We start from the raw sequence: 22,508 nt of genomic DNA, 5'->3' as shown, positions 1-22,508 counted from the left end.
TGCTCCCTCCTCCCCAGGCAGGCCTCAGCTCCACCGGCCAGACTCTCCCAGCATGGGGGTTGGGGACAGAGGTAGGTCCCTCCCCAGCCCAGCTTAGCAGCCAACCTTGCTGTCCCAGATACCAGCACCCCAGCAGCCCTTCTGACCGTGTGGGGTATCTCCCTCCCCACTCCTGGCACAGGTGGGTGGGTCTCATTGTAGCGAGGGCTGGCAGCCACCTGTGACTGCTCAGAGGAACCTGGGGTTGCTGTTGGGTTATGGCTGCCTAGACCACCAGTTCCCATCTCACAACCTATGAATTGTTTTATTTATTTGCAGAATCCAAACTGTGGGCCTCCTACACTGGGGAAAGGGGATGGTGAGTTGACACCATCGAGTGAGGAGGTGGCACCTGGCACGGCCCAGCTCACCTCTTGGCCAGTGTGATGTTGTAATAGCTGAAGAGCGTCGGCCAGTGGCGGAAGGACAATTTCCTCCAAAGTTCCTCATCCTCAGGCCCCCAGGTTACCTCTGGGACTGGGCTGTCATGGACAACCTCTGCTGGACCTCCATGCTCAGGGGGCTCGCCTGGCGATGTCTGGTTCTCAGGTAGCTTAGGGGCATCAGGTGGGAAGAGGGAGAAGGCAGGGTCCGGGTGGCTGGCGGGCAGCATGCCACTAGGCACAGGCATGGGAGCCAGGGCTCCCTCACCCAGTGGGCTCTGTTCCGTCACCTGGGCAGCGAGGTAGGTGCGCAGCCCTGCTGGGTCTGTGTATACCAGGATGCCAATCCAGACAACGGTGCCAGCCTGCAGTGGAGCAGGGTACTCAGTGGGAGGAATGGGCCCCAACCCCCAGCAGCTTCAGCTCTCATGCTGAGAGGAAGCAGCACAGGGACCTGAGGCCTAGGGATGGGAGAGGACACAGGCCCCACTGTGTGCTTTCCTCCTGCCTCTCCGAGTCCTCCTGCTAACACCTGCCAGCACTTGGTGCTGGAGGGCCTGCTTCCCTTTCCACAGTTAGGGGCTGAGTTTCTTGGCCTGGAAATACACTGAAGCACCCTGAGGTTTGACACAGAATGTCCCTGTCCCTAATCTCCACCTCAGCTGGGGTCAGAAAGCTGCTACTATTCATATGGTCAGCATGGCCAGAGGGCCAGCTGCCTGACCTGCTCCAGAGTCCCCCAGAGGTCCTAGTCTCAGGGGGCCTCAGCCTTCCTCCCGTCTCAGTTCAGCTCCCTGGGAGAGGCACTGCTGCCCCACAGCCAGCACAGCCCGGCTGGTGACTGATTTTGCCCAGCACTTTCCACCTTCTGCACACCATGCAGCGGCCGATGAAATGTGGCCCAGGGAAATGTGGTGGCCACAGGTGGGTCCATCCCCGAGCACTTGACTAACAGGCTCCTGTCCTGGGCCACTCTCGGGAGAGGATGGCTCCTGTACCTGCAAGCCCTGGAGCTGCTTCTCCCACAGGCTTGTCTCCTCAGAAGCCACCAGGGTCTGGGCAGGGAGGACACAACAGGCAGCTCCCCAGAGCCAGGTTTCCAGGGGCCACCAGGGCCCGAGGAGCATCCCTCGCCACTCTAAGGCCAAGTGCAGCACCACAAGGGGCCTGGAGCGCTGGCCCTCCAGAAGAGGGCAGGGCAGGGGTGGCAGGTACCATGATGAGACGCTGTGCCAGGCGGGTGCGGGCCAGGAAGTAGACAACACGCAGCCTCTTGGGGAGCCGCAGGTTTCGGAAGGAAGACGGCTGCAACGTGATGGTGTGCGGTGTGGACGGCCGCACAGCCAGCTGCCGCTCGTAGCGCGTTGGCTGCCCCACTGGCTTGGCTGAGGGTAGGCAGGCCTCAGGGGGCAGCCGCTTGTTCAGGTCCGCTAGCTGTTGGGGGCACAGTGGTCAGGGCCCAAGTCCACCATCCAGAGGGTGCCCGCACAGGACCACTGCCCTGCCCACGGCCCACACCCTTCTCACCCAGGACTCCCTCAGTACAGCTAGGGCTGAGGAGGTGGGCGGGACAAGACTCAGACCACTCCTACCTCCATCCGGCGAATGTCAATGGACAGGACAGTGGTGAAAAACAGCATCTGAAGGAAGAAGTCAGACACCAGCCCCACGACGGCAAAGAGACAGAACTCCTGGAATCAGAGCACACGGGGTGGGGTGGAGGGGAGGTGGTGCCACGATCTGACTGCCCCAGCCCTAGAGGAGCAGTGCTCGGACTGCAGCCACCTCAGAACCGGCAGGGCAGCAACAGGCAGGGCACAGCAGAGATGAAGAGAGATGCTGGTTGGTCCTCAGCTCACATATCACGAGCAGCTCACCCTGTCTCCACCAGGGGGCAGCAGAAACCCTCACACTTTCTTCAGAAAGGGCTAAAAGGGGAGGGGGAAGTACCTTCCTTGAATCTTCCCGTTCCCCTAGAGAGGACTGAAGGCCTGATCCAACCTGGAAACCTCTAAGCCCCACCAGCCTGCTCCCCAAAAAGTCCTTCCCCACTGAGCCCCTACCCTGCTCATGCATCACCAACCCAGCCAGAGCCCAGGCCTGATTCAGGGGCTCTCAGAAAGGTTCCCAGCCAGCAACTGCCCCGGAACAATGAAGAGAGAGAGGGAGGGATTAACTCTCCTCTAAAATTGAAAAAGGGTGAGCTCTCTGCTCCCCAAGCTCTGTCAGCAGACAGAATTTTCTGAGATGTCAGTGTTGAGACCTCTAGCGCATCACCACAGTGCTACTCGGATCTGGGGTAAGACCGTGGGGTACAGAGAGTGGCACAGTGGTTGTCTCAGCTCTAACGTCCCAAGACTACCCTATTCTGCAGATGCTACTGTTTTCCAGGAGAAGCAGCCCACAGCCCATCTGTTCTCTGTTCACCCCCATCCCTCAGCTGGCCTGCCAGCCCTGAGGGAAAGATGGGGGAGAAAAGATGGCATCCTCCCTTTCCTGCAACTCCTTTTGGAATGGCTGGCATCAGTCTGCGGTTCCAGCTCAGTGCAGGGCCACCTCCACCTCAGCTCACAGCCCACAGCTGAGCAAGGGCACTTTGCCAAGAGCAGGGTCACTCTGGGCAATGGGTGGTAGCCCTCCCACAGGTCAGGCCAGGCAAGGCCTCTCGTCTGGAGATTGCAGCATGGGTCAGGGCCAAGGGAGGAGACCGGAGGAAGGGTCCAGGAACTCCACGGTGCTTCTCCCTCAGAAATGGGAAACAGGTGTGACTGAAATGGCACAGCCAGTCCCCAGTTTCTGCCATGCCCTTGCAGCCCTCCTCCTGCCACCTGGCTGAAGGGGAAGCAGGCAGGGAGGGGTAGGAAGAGAGGGTCAAGCACAGAGCCTGCCTGGCTAGGCACTCAATCTCGGAACCCAGCCAGAGTTTGCTGAGCACTTCTGAGTCAGGCGTGCCAGGGGCCATCTGTGTGCTATAGTGATCCGCTTGCCAGGCAAAGAGGTCCCACCTCAGAGGCAAAGATGCCTGTGCTGAAGAGGGGAGCACCCTGCCCATGGCTGCACAGCTGGGGAGCACAGCAGTTGCTTCCATGCTCATCCAGGTGGCAGGCCTTGGGGCCTTACCTGGATGGCAGGCACTAGGGTGAAGTAGCCAATGAGGATGATGCCCAGCTCCGTGGCCATGTTCTTCATGATGGACCAGCTCTCGCTGCTTAGGCCTGCAGAGGGCAGCAACAGGGCACAGGGCAGCACGTGGCCACTCAGCGACATGACTCACACAACCTCAAGGGCCTCGGAGTGGCAGAGGCATGGGGAGGGCCCCCAGCCCTCTGAAGCAGCCATTCCACCAAAGCACCCCAACCCTCAGGGCCCTGCTAATGCCCAGACTCTAAGGGGCTGTCACCACCACACAGCTGCTACAGGGAATGGGTGTTCACAGCCTGGAGGGTGCAGGGGAGGGCTATAACCATCAAAAGGGGGAAGAAGCAGAAATGAGAAATGGAGATGAGAAATGGAGAAAAGGAGATGAGAAAATCCACGAGGAAAGCCAAGTGCCACCCACTCCAACCACATCCAACCTCTGCATGTGGTTCTTGTCTGGTCTGTATGGGCCAGCACGACAGTGTGCCCACCAGCCACGTGGCAGAAGCACTCGGGGGGTGGAGGAGCTGGCTGCGTTCTTCCTCAAGCCCCTTCCTGTGGTGAGCCCTGATCCCGTGCTATCACACTGTCACATGTCTAAGGCTCTGTGCTCCTACTGGGCAAGGACTATTTCGCCTCATGTCTTCCTAACTCCATATCCAGCACAGGGCCTGGCTTATCACAGAGGCTCACAGAGGTTTGCTGGATGAATGGACAGCTGCCTACAGTCCTGTTCCTCACAGACACAGGGTGACAGGAGGTGAAGAGGAGGAAGACGCTCAAGTGACCAGACCTCCAAGGCCAGGCTCTCCCTTTTCTCATTTTCCCCAAAACCCCAGATCCCCAGCTTCTACCAGCAGGGCCAGAGGGAGCTTTTCTGGCAGCCATGAAGGCAGCATCTCTGAAACGGCCAGACCCTGGGGCTTGGACTAGTGTGCTGGAGTGAGGCAGTAAGAGAAAATACTAGGCACTAAAATCCCCAAACAGAAAGTCACCACCAAACACAAGCCCCACCCACACTGAAGTGCAGTGGCATGATTACAGCTCACTGCAGCTTTGACCTCCCAGGCTCAAGCAATCCTCCCACCTCAGCCTCTTGAGTAGGTGCGACCACAGGTGCATGCCACTATGCCCTGCTAATTTTTGTATCTTTTGTAGAGATGGGGTTTCACCATGTTACCCAGGCTGGTCTCGAACTCCTGGACTCAAGTGATCCACCTTCCTCAGCCTCCCAAAGTGCTGAGATTACAGGTGTGAAGGTGTGAGCCATGGCACGCAGACTGGTTTGCTTTCTTACTGACACATGAACCAGGACGAAGTACAGTCCAGTGGCCCCATGGCTCCCCAGGGCACACACTCAAGAGCTGCCAGGGCCCAGTGGCCCACTGCATATTATGCCAGAGGCAAGAGCAAGGGACATTTCAGGGGCTCTGTTTGCTCACAGAGCGTCAGCAGCAAGAGGAACAGGCCCCTCTCCAGCCCCTCCTGCAGCCCCCTTTCCAACTCTCCCACTGTGTTACCTTGGGCGATCCGCAGCTTCACCTCCAGGTCTACCGGGGTTGAGACCACGGACTTGGTGAGCACCAACACATTCTCTAACCCAATAACCACCACAAGGTAGGGGAAAATCTCGCTGGGGACAGAGAAGGAGAAGGTGAGGACAGTGCTGTGGTGGTTCCCAACAGACTTGGGCCCTCAGGAAGGCTGTGGGGTTTCCAGCCTGTTACAGGGGCTGCTGAGCGACTCCCACAACCACTGGGCAGAAACCCTCCCCTGTCCACCTCACCCAACAAGGCCTGCATCTACACAGCGCTCAGCTTTCAGGCAGGCTCCAGAGCCTTGCGGAGGGGCCAGCAGCCATCCTGTCTCTAGCCATCTGGCTCAGGGGGGCTGGGAGAGGCCCCTCAGGGAGAGCTGTGCAGCGCCACTGCTAGACCACACTTCTCCCCGCCCTTCCCAGGAGGGCTGCTGGCTAAAGACTGACTGCTGCCAAAACCCATGCCAGTAACTCTGGGTGGACCCATCACAGCTAAATATGCAAGGAGATGAAACCACCCTGAAGGCCCACTCACCTTTGTTGAGAAGCTGTGTGTGGAGAACAACTGTTCCTACAGAAAGCTCTACCAGCTATCTGAGCCCACCGTCCCACACTCCCCGCAGCAGAACCTAAGAAAGTCTATGTGCGAGGAACACCAGCTGAGTTATAACTTGCGGGACCTCTGCTTTGGAGCCAAAGGAAGGGAGGGCCCCTGTAGAGGGCACGGCAGACGGTATGGGAGGGCGGTGTTTAACACCATCAGGCTCAGGAAAGGGAGCAGGTATCTAAGAGCAAGGAAACTACCAGAAACAAAACATGACGTTGCTTTTCATACGACCAGCCTCATGGGCCAAGGTGGGGGACAGGCCAATCCATAATCCATTAATAACCATTAACAGACAGGCAGGTGGGCCTATCCAGAGCCAAGATCAAAGCCTGAAGACAAGCCAAGGGAAGAGCTTCCAGACTAAGGTTCAGAGGAGTGGCAAGGGGAAAGTAAACATCGCTGGAAAAGGCGACAAATTACAGTGTGCTCGTATCTTCCAAAGAGCTTCCTCTAAAATGACCTATTTCATTAGGCATTTAAATGTTCTAACCATGAAAAAAAAGAAATGTTCTCTTCTCTATCTCAAAGCTCCAGTGGCTTAAGCCATCAAGCTGCAGTGTGTGTGCGGTGTGTGTATATACAATATATAAGCACAGATGCACAAATCCGACTACACACATGCAATACATATGTATACACAAACACACATACCAACACACACCCCATATATATACACCCCGCCCGCAAATACACACTTCTGTACATACGGACACTCACTATAGCTAGATATGCTATATACAAACACTAGTATGAATACACTATAGCTAGATATGCTATATACAAACACTAGTATGAATACACTATAGCTAGATATGCTATATACAAACACTAGTATGAATACACTATAGCTAGATATGCTATATACAAACACTAGTATGAATACAAGCCAGACAAAGAAGAAGAAAATGTACCTCTTAAATGTCAAAAACGACAACGTGAAGACGTGAGGTCACAGCAAACACCCAGTCCAGGGAAGGCCAAGTACCCACAAGTGCAAGGCTCTCTGGCCTGAGCCCACCCTGTGGCCCAGTGGAGCCTGCTGGGGACCTACCCGCCATTGAGGGTGGGCGTCAGGCCGAAGAGTGTGCAGAGTCCCACAGACATGAGCAGCGAGCTGAGCACTGTGACTACGGCGGCCAGGGCCAGCCCCCACTTGGACTTGACCATGTCGATCTTCCCTGGAGGGCAGAGAGGGCACATCAGGGCAGCCCCTCCCATAGCCCCCGGCCCACAGGGGCTCTCAGGAGTAGGTTGCCCTGACAGTTGAGGAAGGGAAAGCTCCTGGTTTCACCAAAGGAAAGGGACAGGCACAAGCACTTCCCAGTGTCATGGACATAGTACACCTTTTAGGAACCCTAACTCAGGAAGGGGCTGAAAGAGAGAAGAGCCCCGGCCCCACCCAAGCTCCTAAGACCCTGCTAGGGGATGAAGCCCTAGCTCTGACGACCACCAGGTGTGTTCTATCTCTCTACCCCAAGCCACCTCCAGAGGCAGGGAAGCAGGTGACATGGAAATGCCTGTTTAGCTTGGAGAAAGCCCCCGGTCTCCCTGCCATGAACCTACGCGTGGAGAAGTAGATGTAGGCAAACAAGATGATGTAGGTGGTCACAAGGGGGATGAGCTCAGCGACACCAATCTCCTCCTTGAAGTGCACGTGGACCAGGCTCTCCGCCCGAAGGCTGCAGTTGGGGCTGGGGTGCAGAAGCATCAGGCGGGCACGCAGGCTGCCCAGGAACCTGGTCAAGGAGCAGGGTGGGGGTAGATGGAAGTGCTGCTCTTGGTGCTGGGGACAAAGACAATCCCTGGACAGAGGGTCCATTAGGACCTCCCTCCTGCCCGTGTGTTGGAAGGGAACTGCTCTCTGGGGCCTGAGCTTCTCTGTAGTCTCCAGGGGCACTGGGAAAATCACAGAGGGGCAAAGTTTTCTCAGGAGCCCCTCCTGCTCCTTTCCCAGCCTCCCTTTCCAGACCTACTCCAACACTCGCTTTTTATTTATTTTCCTATTCTATTTTTTGAGACGGAGTCTCGCTGTCGCCCAGGCTGGAGAGCAGTAGCGAGATCAGGGCTCACTGCAAGCTCTGCCTCCCGGGTTCCCGCCATTCACCTGCCGCAGCCTCCCGAGTAGCTGGGACTACAGGTGCCCGCCACCACGCTCGGCTAATTTTTTGTATTTTTAGTAGAGACGGGGTTTCACTGTGTTAGCCAGGATGGTCTCGATCTCCTGACCTCGTGATCCACCCGCCTCGGCCTCCCAGTGTCTGGGATTACAGGCGTGAGCCCCCACACCTGGCCTCCAACACTCTTGATTGCTAAAGGCCCAGGAGAGGCGATCAGAAGCACCTCGAGTGCCATTGCCAATTGGGGAGGTGCCTGCAGTGCCCCACTGGGAAGGCCTCAGGCCATACAGGGCTCACTAGCAACCAGCTGGGGATAACTGCCCTAGGCTTAAGAGAGACTAGAGGAGGCGCCAGGACACTGAGATTGCCAGCCCTGCCTTAGTCCCCTATGCTTAACCAGCTGTCAGGTCATCCCCATTAAAATGTGGTAGACAGTATCATCTAGTCTAAGGAATGTAAACATTTCAACAGGAGGCCTGGAAACTCTCCAAGTTTCCAGGGGGGCATTCAGAACACTCTAACCAGAAGAGGAACTACTCAAAGCCTCATGTTACCCAGCAGACAAGAGCCCAGGGTGCTGTCAATCTTACTTGGCATGGTAGCGCTGGAAGACCAGGGTGATGGTGTAGGAGACCATCCTCTTCCTGGTGTAGAGGCTCACCCCGCTGTACTTCCCGGGAACACCAAACAACAAGTCTGCAAGTAGAAACCAGCAGGTACTGACAAAGAAATGACAGCTACTGCAGAGCCACCAAGGACCCCTTTTTCACCCCCACCCTGGGAAACAAAGGGTAAACCCTTATCTGCCTAAGCACACATCAAAAAGACAGTGACCAATGGGCACCCTTGCAGGTCTGAAGGGAACTTGTACTGCGGCTACCTTTGAGCGTGGCTGAAGTCTGCAGGGTTTTAGGCTCATGCTGGTGGATGGTCCCAATGATGTCAGGATCAGCATGGAAGCGTTCCCGGTCATTCTGCCAGAAATTCCCAGGGGACAGCAGCAGGCATCCATGCTCAGGGAGTAGGTCCCTGAGCTTCCTGAGGCCTGGCAGCAGGTCGGTCACTTGCAGACACAACTCCTCCAAGCTCCTGGTCCCAGAGCTACGCAGGAGACAGGACAAGGAACCTGCTGTGTCTGCCACCACAGGGCAGATCTGCGGTACTTAGGGGACGTCCTCTGTCTGTTCTTCAATACCCCATATTTGCTCTCTGTAGTAACGCCAAAGAGCCTGACCACTAGGGCAGCAGGGGAAAGTACTTCCAGGTGGCCAATAACCTAACCATGTGGCTGTCTGACTTTAAGTGCATCTGAAGCCCAAAAGCCCGTCAGCTCTGAGGACAGGCAAGTGTACTATGAGAGCATGCACAATCCCGCCCACTAAAACACCCCGGCCAGTTCAGTGGATGAGGAGGGACTGGGGTAAATCTGGGGCTTCATTTAGTTCACCAAAATATCTGTCAATGCCAGTAGCTAACTAAAACCTGGCAGTGATGCAGCTTGCCAATTACACACATTGTATGCCGAGCCAGCATACCCCAGGGACCCACTGACAGGCAGGGGAGCACAACCTGGGCTGGGGCTTCAGAAGGCACCCCCCGGTAGAGCTTGCTTCTCGTCGGCAGAGACACCACCATTATATTCACACCATAACCCACAGGCAGGAAGCCACGTGGGTCATGAGTCAGCTCAGTGGACACTGACTCCACCTGAGATGTAAGGATGAGACTCAGGGCTATGTGTGTGCCATCTGCATAGGTCTAAGGGGAATGCGGCCACTGTGGACCCACAAGGATGCTGAGAAATTCAAGGCTGGCTCACCCTCCATCCTTCTTGCTTGTTCTATCTCTGCAGAGCTGACTGGCTCACTGGAGTTACACTGAGGACTGTAACTCTCCCTTCAGTACAGAATGGGATTCAGGGAGGCAAGGGTCCCTGAGAGGGGTACCTGTCTCTCAGCACGTGGTTCCGGATCTCCTCCACCAGTTGGAATGCCCGGGACAAAGGTGAACGAAATACATCTACTGCCAGGAGGTTCTTGTGCCAGGGAAACACTGAGGACTTCACAAATATCTGCTGGACGTAAGCCACCGGGGCACCCACATACTGCAGAAGAAATGAGGGAGGGCAGAAAGGGCAGCTGAGCACAGGAGGAAGGAACACGGTCCAATTCAAGAGATTTAATGGGCATCGGAAACCATGCCCCACAGAGTTACAGAAACCAATGACTAACACAAGTTCTTGAGTTTGCAGGATGGCAGATAAGAAAAGAAACAATTTGCTGAAACCCAGAAACTCCCTCCGCTTATGAGATAAAAGAACTGGCTGAGGCCGGGCGCGGTGGCTCAAGCCTGTAATCCCAGCACTTTGGGAGGCCGAGACGGGTGGATCACGAGGTCAGGAGATCGAGACCATCCTGGCTAACACGGTGAAACCCCGTCTCTACTAAAAAATACAAAAAACTAGCCGGGCGAGGTGGCGGGCGCCTGTAGTCCCAGCTACTTGGGAGGCTGAGGCAGGAGAATGGTGTAAGCTCAGGAGGCGGAGCTTGCAGTGAGCTGAGATCCGGCCACTGCACTCCAGCCTGGGCGACAGAGCCAGACTCCGTCTCAAAAAAAAAAAAAAAAAAAAAAAAGAACTGGCTGAAATAAGCTGGAACCAAGATGGCCGACTGGAGTTGTGCAGAATGACCCTGCCGCCATCACAGCCTGCATTTCCACTGCATGTTTCATACTAACTCCCCCGGAATTTGCACATGAGACCCATGAGGTGGCATCAAGAGATAACTGGGCATGCTCAAGGACTTTCCAGAAATCCCCCTTCCTTCCACCAATCATCTGCTAATCCTAATATCCACCCTCTAAATCTTTTCTAATAAAATTACTGCCTTAAAGCCAGCACAGGGAGACAGATTTGAGCTGGACTCCCGTCTCCTAGAGAGTCAACCTTCAATATAAAGCTTTTCTTTTCCCCAAATCTCAGTGTCGTAAGTATTGGCTTCTAGTACATTGGGCAGCGAGCCTCTTTTGCTCAATAACACATCTACTATGGGCAAAGCGTATGTGGGACCAGGTGTAGGCAAACTATGGCCTGTAGGCCAAATCAGGGCCCATGCCTGTTTTTCTTTTTGAGACAGGGTCTTGTTCTGTTGCCCAATCATGGCTCACTGCAACCTCAATCTCCCAGGGTCAAGAGATCCTCCCACCTCAGCACCCCCACCCACCAAGTAGCTGAGACTAGAGGTATGCACCACCACACCTAATTTTCAAAAGTGTTTTGTAGGGACAGGGTATCACTATGTTGCCAGGCTGGTCTCGAACTCCTGGGCTCAAGCGATCCTCCCATCTTGGCCTCCCAAAGTGCCCCTGGCTAACTTATTTTCTGTAGAGATGGGGTCTCACTATGTTGCCCAGGCTGGTTAGTGCCTGTTTTTACTGAAGCACAGCCACACCCCTACCATTACTATTGTCTATGGCTGCAACAGAGGCCGTCTGGCCCGCAAAGCCTAATGCTTACTATCTAGCCCTTTATGGAACATGTCTGCTGACCGCACTATAGACTCCACACTCCCCAAAGCATGTAGCCTGTCTTACTGATCCAGGTTTTGTCACTTGCAGCCGAGTAGCGGGTTTTGAAGATCAAAGGACCCAATTTTAAATCACAGCTTTTCAAACATATGACCTTGGAAACACTTTTGACATCTCTGGATTTCAGTTTCCTCACTGTGAAAGAGGAATAACGACATTCACCCTGTAGCATCAAGATGTATGCACACACCATACATGCATACAAACAGTGTCTGAGAGATTAGCAGAAACATTAGCAATGAACAATCAGGCACTTCACTTCATCTGACCCTCACAACAGCCTGATGAGGAAGCAAGGAGAGGCTCAGGCATTGTGCCTGCCTAGAGCTTCACACTCCAGGCAGAGTGGTGCAAGGACTCAAACCAAGGTCTCCTCACTAAATATCACACTTTTCTCGCTAGAATCTGCCATCTACCCTTCAAGAGCTTAACAGGTATGTAAATGACAAGCGTGTTCACACATGCAACCCTCAGTGACAGGCATGTCGCGGAGCACCCCAAAACATGCTGGGTCAGCCATGGCAAGATTACGGCCCAGGAGAAGCTAAGTGGAGCCATAATGTTAGAAAAGAACAGGTAGGAGAGGGGCAGGAGGGAATGTGAGCTGCAAGGGATGCTGAGAACACAGAAGGCACCAAGGAAACCTGTCAGGGGATAACAGAGATTACGAGGAAGATGACAAGCAGGCTTAGACTGAAGCCTGACTAAGCTGTCAGAATTTAGTCAATTGACAAAGCGAAGCCCAGTGTCTCTGAGGTGAAGGGGCAACCTGATGAAAGCAGTGCTCTGGAAAGACTCCCCTGGAGGTGGCGACAACTGGAGACAAGGAAAGACGGTCCTAGACAGTGTTGTACTGCGAGCTATGGACTGAAGGGGGCAGGGCCCAGCCCAGCTGAGGGATGAGGGGCTGTCCCCACGCCTGGGCTGCAGTCAGGAACTCCAAGGGGCATGTGTGTGGATGAAGGGGAGGTCATAGGGCCACTCACCGATGCAGTACTCCAGGTTGCAGCATAGGCAAGGGCCAAGATGCTGAACAAGCACAGCAAGTTAATGCCTCCTGGGACCCTGGGCACAAAGGAACCAGAGGCAACCATCTGAGCCTTGAGAACTTGATGTGGCTGTGCCTTAGTGAGGGCTCTGGGGACAAAAGGCCTCATCTACTTTGTCTTCTGTATCACACTCAGCCACTAGAAGCTGCTGGGAGGTACAGAGGCACCTGGATGGAGCTGGCCGCCACAGGCTGTGACCAGAAGCTCACACAGGGCTGAGCAGGGAAGGAGCACTAACCCGGTAAGGAAGAGGTGGGCAGGGCCCACACTCACTGTGCTGAGCTCTCACAGTCCCTACTTAATATTCAAGAGAGAAACGGACATAGAAACACTGGTATCTTGAGTGGGTGATGGAGGAAGTAAGGGCCAGTGGGGTCCAGATGCCCCTAGGCAAAAGACTCTTAACTAGAGAGAGGCTGTGGCAGGCAGCCTTCCAACACAGTCCCGAGCAGTCCGCACCTCCTGGTGCTCACGCCCTTGTGTAATCCCATCCCCTTAAGAGTGGGCTGGACCTAATGATCTGCCTCTGACAAACAAATACAGCCAAAGCAATAAGAAATCAATCACTTTTCCAATTAGGTTACAAAAGACTATGACTCCTTCTCCCACCCTGGCCCCGTTCTTTTGGGAGCCACCACTCTGATGAAACCAGCCACCACACTGCGAGCTGCTCAGGGAAGGCCTATGTGGCAAGGAATTGAGAGAGGCCTTCAGCCAACGCACAGTGAGGAACTGAGATCCTCAGCCCAACAGCCTGTAAGGAACCTACCTTTAAGTAAGCTTGGAAGGGGATCCTCCCCAAGTTGACCTTTGAGATGGCAGCAGCCTTGGCTGACGGCTCTATTGTAGTCTTGCGAGAGACCCTGAGCTAAAGGACCCAGATAAGAAAACCATGGCTCAGAGAGAGAAAATGAAGTGTCCGAGGTCACAGAGTTGACAGGCAACAGAGCCAGGACTGAAACCCAGAGCTGGGTAGCTCTGAAGAACGTGGGTCTCATGGAGAACAACACACAGAAGGAAAGGCCTAGCACAAGCAGCGTGGGAGAGGAGCTGAGGTTCTGGGGGCCCTGGAGCCTCCAGCCACCACAGTTCAGAGCATGAGGCTCCCACCCAGAGCTTCCTGGAAACCCTGTGTCCACGCTCACGCAGCCACCACAAACACTGCAATGTTGGCCGTAGAAGTCCGGCATGGAACAAGCCCAGCCACCGCTGTGGACGTGCCAGCTGGGTCTTGGTGTGAGGCTCAGGTTTTCACAATGAGCCAGTCTTGGGGACCCAGGCAGTGCTGGAGACCTCAGGTTTTTGAAAAACAGAATCCTTCCTTTCTATTTAGATAGAGCAACCTAGAGCTCTAGGTATTTTACCTTCACATTGGTGCACCCGTGGGCTCCCTCAGAACAGGATGTGGAGGACTCCTGCCACTCAGCTTTTCCTCCAGAAAAGGCCGCCTGATCCTTGCCCTCCAACGCCGGTGGGCAAGGGCTGTGGTGGGAAGAGCAGACTCAGGAGACCTGCCTGAGTTCAAATCCCAGTGCCACCACTCCCTTGCTGTGTCCCTTGGATGATGGTTTCCAAGCCTTGTCCCTTACTGAGGCAAATGAGAATAAAACCTCAGACCTCACTAGAGCTCCGTGAGGACCAAACAAAACAACTCCTGTGAACCATCCAGATCTAGCAAAGTATCTGAAAATATATTAGTTATATCATTTCCATTATCCCTTAAAACCATGAAAACTGGAGTTGATGTCCCATGCACAATCATCTCAGTCTACAAATTTCTCCAAGTTCAATACGATGGGTCTCCTTATCACCACTGTCATCGAGTCATTGCCTCTAAGGGAATGGCTTCCCAATGCCTACGGAATTAAAAGTTTAAACTTCACAGGCCAGGAGATTCAACCTGGTTCCACCTACCATGCTCCAAGAAAAACTGCAGACTCATTGTCTCCTAAATAAGCCATGCTGTTTCTTTATTCAACAAGAAACCTTTCTTGAGCATCTACTCTGTGTAAAACACTGGAGTATATAAACTTGAAGGAAACATGACTCTGATGGGGTCGTCATGTAGAACACAGAGAAGAAGCAGAGGACACACTGCAAGAGAGCTGGGGAAGGCTTCCTGGAGCTTCACGGAGCTGAGGGATAAAGCCTAAGGAGTGTACTTCTGGTGCACACCACAGGGCAGTCCAAGCACACGCATCTTCATTCTCCCCTCTGTTTAACCAGCCAGACTTGATCAATGACAATGATGGCAATGGCGACAGCCACAAACACTGTTGAATGCAAGCGACGAGCCAGGCACTGTGCTAAACCCTTGCATTCTTTCGCTTAATCATAAGAATTACAGTGTATAATGTAGGTATAATTATCCCATTTTATGGATGTGGAAACTAAGGCACAAGGTGATAGTAACTTGCCCAAGGTCACAAAGCTGGAAAACGTAGTCTCTACTGTTTCTGCTTTGTTCTTCTCTTCCTCTGGTAAAAACATCCCTCTGCCCAGAGAGAACCGCCCTTCCCCAAGAGTGGCCACAGAGGCCAGTGGTCACAGTGACAACACAGGGTACGCCTAACTCTGAGCACAAAGACATGGCAGAACTGACTGGAGTCCTTTCTGGAGCACACATAAAGGTTTAACTGTAGGGTGCAGCCATCAACCCCATTGTGGAGTAGCACCTAGCAAAAGGGGAGGAGGAGGGCTACATAAAAAGAGAACCATCTTCAGCAGAGAGAAAAATCCACAATTCAACAAAAAGAAGTCAAACAACTCAAAATGGGGACATCTGAACACACACATCACAAAGGAAGACAGGCAAATACAATAAGCACCTGAAAAAGGGACTAAGGTCATTAGTCATCTGGGAAATGAAAATTCACATCACAATCACAATGAGATTTCTCTATATTAGAATATGGCTTTTAAAAAAATCCAAACAACTGAATACACCAAGAACTTTACAGCACAAAGACTGAACTGAACCTTAATGTATGGGAATTTTTCAATAATTTAGGAGGCCAAGGTATATAAAAAGAAGGACATTTCATCTCTGTAGTCCTCATTCTGAAAACCAAAGTCCACAGTGAAATTCTTAACCAAAGTCCAAAGTATATTCAGATTTTCTCAAGTTTTTACCTAACGTCCTTTTTCTTTTCCAGGATCCCATCCAGGAAACCACGTTACATTTAGCTGTAGTGTCTCCTGAGGCTTCTTGTAGCTTGTGACAGTTTCTCAGACTTCTCTTGCTTTTGATGATATTGACAGCTTCGAGGGGTACTGGTCAGGCATTTTGTAGGGTGTCCCTCAACTAGGATTTGTCTGATGTTTTACTCATGATTAGACTGGGGCTATGGGTTTGGGGGAGGAAGATCAGCAGTAAAATGTCCTCCTCTTCACATACCAAGGGCACAATCAATCAGTGTTGATTTATCACTGCTGCTTTAACCCCAATCACTTACTGTAGGAGATGTCTGTCAGGCTTCTCCACTATAAAGTTACTTTTTCTCACAATCACACTGTCGTCTTTGGAAGAAAGTCATCATGCATAGTCCACACTTTAGGATACATTACTTAGAATTATTTTGCCCAGGAAATTTGTCTATTGTCATCCATTCATTTAATTATATTTATTCAAGCTTATGGACTCAGGATGGACTCACAAAGAATTATTTTATATTTTGGGTTATAATTCAATACTGGTTTATTTTGTTGCAAAAATTGCTTTAGGCCAGGCATGGTGGCTCACGCATGTAATCCCAGCACTTTGGGAGGCTGAGGTGGACGGATCACAGGGTCAGGTGATGGAGACCATCCTGGCCAACATGGTGAAACCCTGTCTCTACTAAAATACAAAAAATTACCCAGGCGTGGTGGCGTGCGCCTGTAATCCCAGCTACTCGGGAGGCTGAGGCAGGGGAATCACTTGAACCCGGGAGGCAGAGGTTCCAGTGAGCTGAGATCGCGCGACTGCACTCCAGCCCGGGTGACAGAGCAAGACTCCATCTCAAAAAAAAAAAAAAAAAAGAAAAAGAAAAACAATTGCTCTAGCACTGACCACTGGGGAGCTCTTTCAATTTGTCCCCCTATGTCTCTTTGACATACACTATATTCACTTTAAACTTTGAAAAATATTTGTCTTCTCTTCCCAAACAGTATAGGATCTCCTCAAGGGCCAGTGGTCACAGTGACAACACAGGGTACGCCTAACTCTGAGCACAAAGACATGGCAGAACTGACTGGAGTCCTTTCTGGAGCACACATAAAGGTTTAACTGTAGGGTGCAGCCATCAACCCCATTGTGGAGTAGCACCTAGCAAAAGGGGAGGAGGAGGGCTATATAAAAAGAGAACCATCTCCAGCAGAGAGAAAAATCCACAATTCAACAAAAAGAAGTCAAACAACTCAAAATGGGGACACTCCTTAGGCTTTATCCCTCAGCTCCGTGAAGCTCCAGGAAGCCTTCCCCAGCTCTCTTGCAGTGTGTCCTCTGCTTCTTCTATCTGTCCCCCACATCATTCCACACCACACACACGCAATAAACGAGTGCTGAACTGAGCAATGAGTAGAGCAGGGAAGGAAGTTTTGGCTCCTTGGTATAGGCAGCAGAGGCCTGCAATGTGCTGTCTACTGCCCGAGTCTCCTATTTTCCCTTTTATTTTTTATGTTTTTAAATTTTTTTTAGAGACAAGGTCTCACTCTGTTGCCCCAGCTAGACTGCAATGGTATGATCATGGCTCACTGCAGCCTTGAAATGCTGGGCTCAAGTGATCCTCCTACCTCAGCACTGGGATTACAGGTATGCAACACTGCACCCAGCCCCGCTGTCCCTTTGGAAACCATCCTCTCTCATTCCCAGCGAGGTGCTGATGACAACAATGAAATACCTGCCTTTAGCCATAGGGCTTGGGAAGGGGACAGGCAGGTAACCCTATTCATAGCCAGTTGGGCTCCCTTTCATCTTCCATTGGATTGAATGATGCAAAAACATAGGGCTGAATCTGCTAGGGCCACTGTTGGGAAGACCAAGAGTGAAGCTGACCCAGAGAGGACAAAGTCAAGAGATGGATTCCTTTTGAGGCTCAAACTATATTGTGCTTAAGTCAGCCCTGCACCTGGCTGAGTTATATGAACCAAAAATTCCCTTTCACTCACTCTGATGTGGGTTGAATTTTCTGTTCTTCATAACTAAAACAGTCCTTACCACCCACTTCAGTATCACTGGCCTGTATCTTTATCAAGGACAGTCAACGGAGGTGAGATAACTGACCACTGAGCTGTGTGACACCAGGTGACTGCGCTGGGCCCAAGTCTACTTCTCAATCCTGCAGGGGATGAGGGCTCCAATCAGAGAGAGAGAAAATGGACAATCCTCCTGATTCCAGAGCCCTCCTGTTACTCTGTACCAACACTTTCTGTCATCATCTCATCATTCAAAGAGCTCACAAACACTACACACCCCTTACAGCCTCATCATTAAACATCTACTCCACACCAATGGGCCAAATGAACTCTTCTAGTCAGGAAACACAAATACTCCCTTATGTGCTAAAATTGAATTAAAAGGTTAATGAAGGCTGGACACAATGGCTCATGCCTGTAATCCCAGCACTTTGGGAGGCTGAGGCAGGCGGATCACCTGAGGTCATGAGTTTGAGACCAGCCTGACCAACATGGTGAAACCCCGTCCCTACTAAAAACACAAAAATTAGCCAGGTGTGGTGGCAACATGCCTGTAGTCCCAGGTACTCAGGAGGCTGAGGCGGGAGAATCGCTTTCAACCCAGGACACAGAGGTTCCAGTGAGCTGAGATCACGCCACTGCACTCCACCCTGGGCAACAGAGTGAGACTCCATCTCAAAACAATAAAAATAAAATGGTTAATGAAGGTAAAAGGTTTAACCAAGAAGGTCCCATAATGAGCCAGTGAGCCTATGGCCAACCAGGGCCATAAAGCCACAAAACTGGTTTCACCACAAAACTGGTTTCAGCCAGCATCAGACCATGCACCCTTTGACCTTCATAGGCAGAGCCCCATGAAGCCAGGTTTGTGCACTCCACACTGACACCATGTATAGTTGTGCCACAGACCGATCTTACTAGATATGCCTCTATTTCAGCCACAGAGTCAAGTTAATAACAAGTTACCTGACTACTACGTTAACCAAAAAGGAAATGGGAATATGCTATGACTGTCAGAGAGAAGGGGGAGGAGAGCTCTGTTCACTGAGCTTTGGTTTTCCTCAACAACAGATTCAGCAAGTCCAGCACCAACCCAGGGACCACAGAACAACACAGGAAGAAAGGGCACTTTGTCCATACCTGACAGGCAAAAGGTACAGAGATGAGCTAGTCAAGCTTCAATGAGCTCCAAATAATGAGTGTGGTGTGATGGTGAGTTAGGTCCCTTGACTGAGTCCCTCAACTGAAGACCTTTTTTCTCATATCAGTGCTTGACCCAGAGACAGCCAACTGAAAACAGTACAGTCCAGAAGGAGCAGAGGGCTGGGGTCAGGAGACCTAGAGTTCCAAACTAAATAACTGGCCAGGCGCAGTGGCTCATGCCTGTAATCCCAGCACTTTGGGAGGCTGAGGCGGGTAGACCACCTGAGGGCAGGAATTCAAGACCAGCCTGGCCAACATAGTGAAACCCCGTCTCTAATAAAAATACAAAATCAGTTGGGCGTGGTGGCGCACACCTATAGTCCCAGCTATTCGGGAGGCTGAGGCAGGAGAATCACTTGAACCTAGGAGGCAGAGGTTGCAGTGAGCTGAGATCACACTACTGCACTCCAGCCTGGGCAACAGAGCAAGACTAAAATAAAAAAATTTAAAAATTAAATAAATAAATAACTGACGCACTTAATCATTCTGGGCCCCAGCTTCCTTACCTGGAAAAGAGATTTAAAATCTGCACTTTTTGGATTGTGAGGATAAAATAGGACCTGACAGATCTGAAAAAATTAGGTGCATGATACAAATACCAGACAGCACTAGAACTCTATGTTGGACCACTCTCAGGGATGTGCAATTGTTCTGACTGCCCAGGGACAAGAAGGAGACAGCCTGTGTGTCTGCCAAGATACTGCCGCACACCCATGCAGCATGCGTGAGCAACTCAGGGTATGAACCCAGACCCGGCTGGCCACAGCTAGAACAAACACAGATCTCAGTTGTACTACAATAGTTACACTTTGGCATCATTTGGTGTTTCCTTTCAAAAAAAGTTACTCAATAAATGTATAAACTGGCCAGGTGCAGTGGCTCACACCTGTAATCGTAGTACTTCGGGAGGCCGAGATGGGTGGAATCACCTGAGGTCAGGAGTTCAAGACCAGCCTGGCCAACAAGATGAAACCCCGTCTCTACTAAAATTACTAAAATTAGCTGGGCACGGTGGCGGGTGCCTGTAATTCCAGCTACTCGGGCGGCTGAGGCAGTAGAATTACTTGAACCTGGGAGGTGGAGATTGCAGTGAGCCAAGATCGTGCCATTGCACTCCAGCCTGGAGCAAAACTCCATCTCAAAAAAAAAAAAAAAATGTATAAACTAAGTATCTATATGGTACACTGATAAAGCTGTTAAAGTACATGAATTCACAAATCAGAAGCTAACCAACTTCAATCTCACTGGCAGATCCCTGCCTCAGCCAATCTCCACCCAATGCTCTGTGCTGGCCTCAGGAACATGCCGAGTACCCACCCACTCAGGCTGCTCCGTAGGCTCTCCTTGTTTGCGGTCAGAGTCCACAGGCGGGGGTGAGTAATCCTTTACAGGGGTGGTGAATTCCACAGGTCCTGTTCCTGGCAAGGGGAGTTTCAGCAGTGGGTAGCTGGGATGAACAAAAAGGAGAAAAGAGTTAGACACTATGAGAGGCAGTCCTCTCTCAGCAGTGACACAGGAGCCACTGGAGTTAATAACTAAACTCTGTTAGGACTGTACAAATGTGCAAAATATTAGAATCACAAAATTGCAAAGCCAAAACTCAGAAGTCATCTAGATTAGAATTTTTCAAACTTATTTTAGTCACATAAACCTTACAAAGAAGCCCTGGTAAAACTGGTAAAACAGAATGTTCTGTTAAATGTTTTCAGGCTGTATAAGCTAAGTATGTATAAATATGCTTAGTTATAACATTACATATAACATTCATATATATAAACATACATACACACACACACACACATATACACACACACACATAGACAGACAGATAGGCGCCCGCCACTACACCCAGCTAATTTTTGTATTTTCAGTGGAGACGGGGTTTCATCATGTTGGCCAGGCTGGTCTTGAACTCCTGACCTCAGGTGATCCACCCACCTCGGCCTCCTAAAGTGCTGCGATTACAGGTGTGAGCAACCATGCCTGGCTAGTTTATACATTTAATAAGTAACTTTTACTGAAAGGAAACACCAACATTAACACCAACATGTTATAATATATAACACCATATATATCTTTTCAGGCTGGGCGCAGTGGGTTATGCCTGAAACCGCAGCACTTTGGGAGGCCCAGGCTGGAGGGTTGCTTGAGCCCAGAAGTTTGAGACCAGCCTGGACAACATAGTGAGACCTCATCTCTACAGAAAATAAAAAAAATTAGCCAGGCATGGCAGTATGAGCCTGTGGTCCCAGCTACTCAGGAGGCTGAGGTGGGAGGACTGCTTAAGCCTAGCGGTAGAGGCTGCCGTGAGCCATGATTACACCACTGCACTCCACCCTGGGCAACATAAGACCCCTGTCTCTGAAAGAAAAAAGTTTTCAGAGACTTAATAAAGGCAAGATGCTAAACACAAACAAAAAAATCACCTTGCCAAATCAGACATAAGGGAACAATAAAAAACAAAAGTGGGGGTACCTTTAAAAATCCAGGATTCGAATTCAGATAGCTAAGCAACTGTTCCACTTGAAGGGACAGACCATGAAAATTATGTATAATTTACTAAGGATGTGGTTTATACTAGGATCATGAGGAAAGTAAGTTAATGGACTCAATATATGCAAAGGAAAAGCCCTGACTTTGCATCAAAAAGTTGGCAAATAAGCCAGGTGCAGTGGCTCAAGCCTGTAATCCCAACACTTTGGGAGAGGCCAAGTAGGCGGATCATTGGAGCTCGGGAGTTTGAGATCAGACTGAGTAACATAGTGAAATCCCATCTCTACCAAAAACACAAAAAATTAGCTGGGCGTGGTGGTATGCACCTGTGGTCCCAGCTACTGGCTGAGGCAGGAGGATCATTTGACCCTGGGAGGTGGAGGCTGCAGTGAGCTGAGGTCATGCCACTACACTCTAGCCTACGTAACACAGTGAGACCCCATTTCAAGTGAAAAAAAAGAAAAAAAAAAAGAAAAAGTTGGCAAATAGATGTACATTTTGTTTCACATCTCACTTTCTTAAAATTTAGAAATAACTTCTATATAGTACAATGTACAGATCTTAAGTATAAAGTGTAGTAAGTTTTTACATGTGTGTATCTGTGTAACTACCATCTAGATCAAGCTATAGAACATTTCCGGAGTCTCAGAAGGCAGCCTTGTTCCCACTCCCAGTCAACAGCACACCGCCCCAACCACCAAAGGTAACTATTAGAATCTCTATTACCATAAATTAGTTTTACCTATTTTTGAATGTCATGTAAATGAAATCATCCATTCTACTTATATACTCTTTTGTGACTGTCTGCTTTCACTCAAATTCTATCTGCTAGATTCCTCCACACTGGTGCACAGAGCAGATCATTCCTTTTTGGATACATACTGTTCCACTAATGAATAAAGTATAGTGCATTTGTCTATTCCACTGGTTGAGGAACATTTGGCTGTTTCTGGTTTGGGCTATTAAGAGTAAAGTTGGGCCAGGCGCACTGGCTCACACCTGTAATACCAGCACTTTGGGAGGCCGAGGCGGGTGGATCACTTGAGATCGGGAGTTCGAGACCAGCCTGACCAACAGGGAGAAACCCTGTCTCTACTAAAAATACAAAATTAGCTGGGTGTGGTGGCGCATGCCTGTAATCCCAGCTACTCAGGAGGCTGAGGCAGGAGAATCACTTGAACC

The 22,508-nt window shown here is 51.0% G+C and overlaps 1 protein-coding gene across 3 annotated transcripts in view; it reads right to left on the bottom strand.

The window, feature by feature from the left end:
• SCAP (SREBF chaperone) overlaps nucleotides 1-22,508 on the bottom strand; it is a 33,953-nt gene that overhangs the window by 4,834 nt on the left and 6,611 nt on the right. For 2 of the 3 annotated variants that reach the window (XM_011939209.1, XM_011939210.1), the window contains exons 2-12: nucleotides 20,151-20,280; nucleotides 9,768-9,925; nucleotides 8,702-8,922; nucleotides 8,412-8,517; nucleotides 7,268-7,440; nucleotides 6,756-6,882; nucleotides 5,081-5,193; nucleotides 3,543-3,637; nucleotides 2,015-2,113; nucleotides 1,638-1,856; nucleotides 411-787 (exon numbers count right to left, since the gene is read on the bottom strand). In XM_011939209.1, the coding sequence (XP_011794599.1) occupies nucleotides 411-787; nucleotides 1,638-1,856; nucleotides 2,015-2,113; nucleotides 3,543-3,637; nucleotides 5,081-5,193; nucleotides 6,756-6,882; nucleotides 7,268-7,440; nucleotides 8,412-8,517; nucleotides 8,702-8,922; nucleotides 9,768-9,925; nucleotides 20,151-20,280 (1,818 nt within the window). The remainder of the gene's footprint in view (nucleotides 1-410; nucleotides 788-1,637; nucleotides 1,857-2,014; nucleotides 2,114-3,542; nucleotides 3,638-5,080; nucleotides 5,194-6,755; nucleotides 6,883-7,267; nucleotides 7,441-8,411; nucleotides 8,518-8,701; nucleotides 8,923-9,767; nucleotides 9,926-20,150; nucleotides 20,281-22,508) is intronic. The other variant, XM_011939211.1, reaches the window with a different exon arrangement.

This window comes from Colobus angolensis, unplaced genomic scaffold (genome assembly GCF_000951035.1).
Source record: "Colobus angolensis palliatus isolate OR3802 unplaced genomic scaffold, Cang.pa_1.0 Scaffold18, whole genome shotgun sequence".
Taxonomy (NCBI): Eukaryota; Metazoa; Chordata; class Mammalia; order Primates; family Cercopithecidae; genus Colobus; species Colobus angolensis.
Note: the sequence above shows the minus strand (reverse complement) of the source record. Positions and strands in the feature narration are given on the sequence as shown.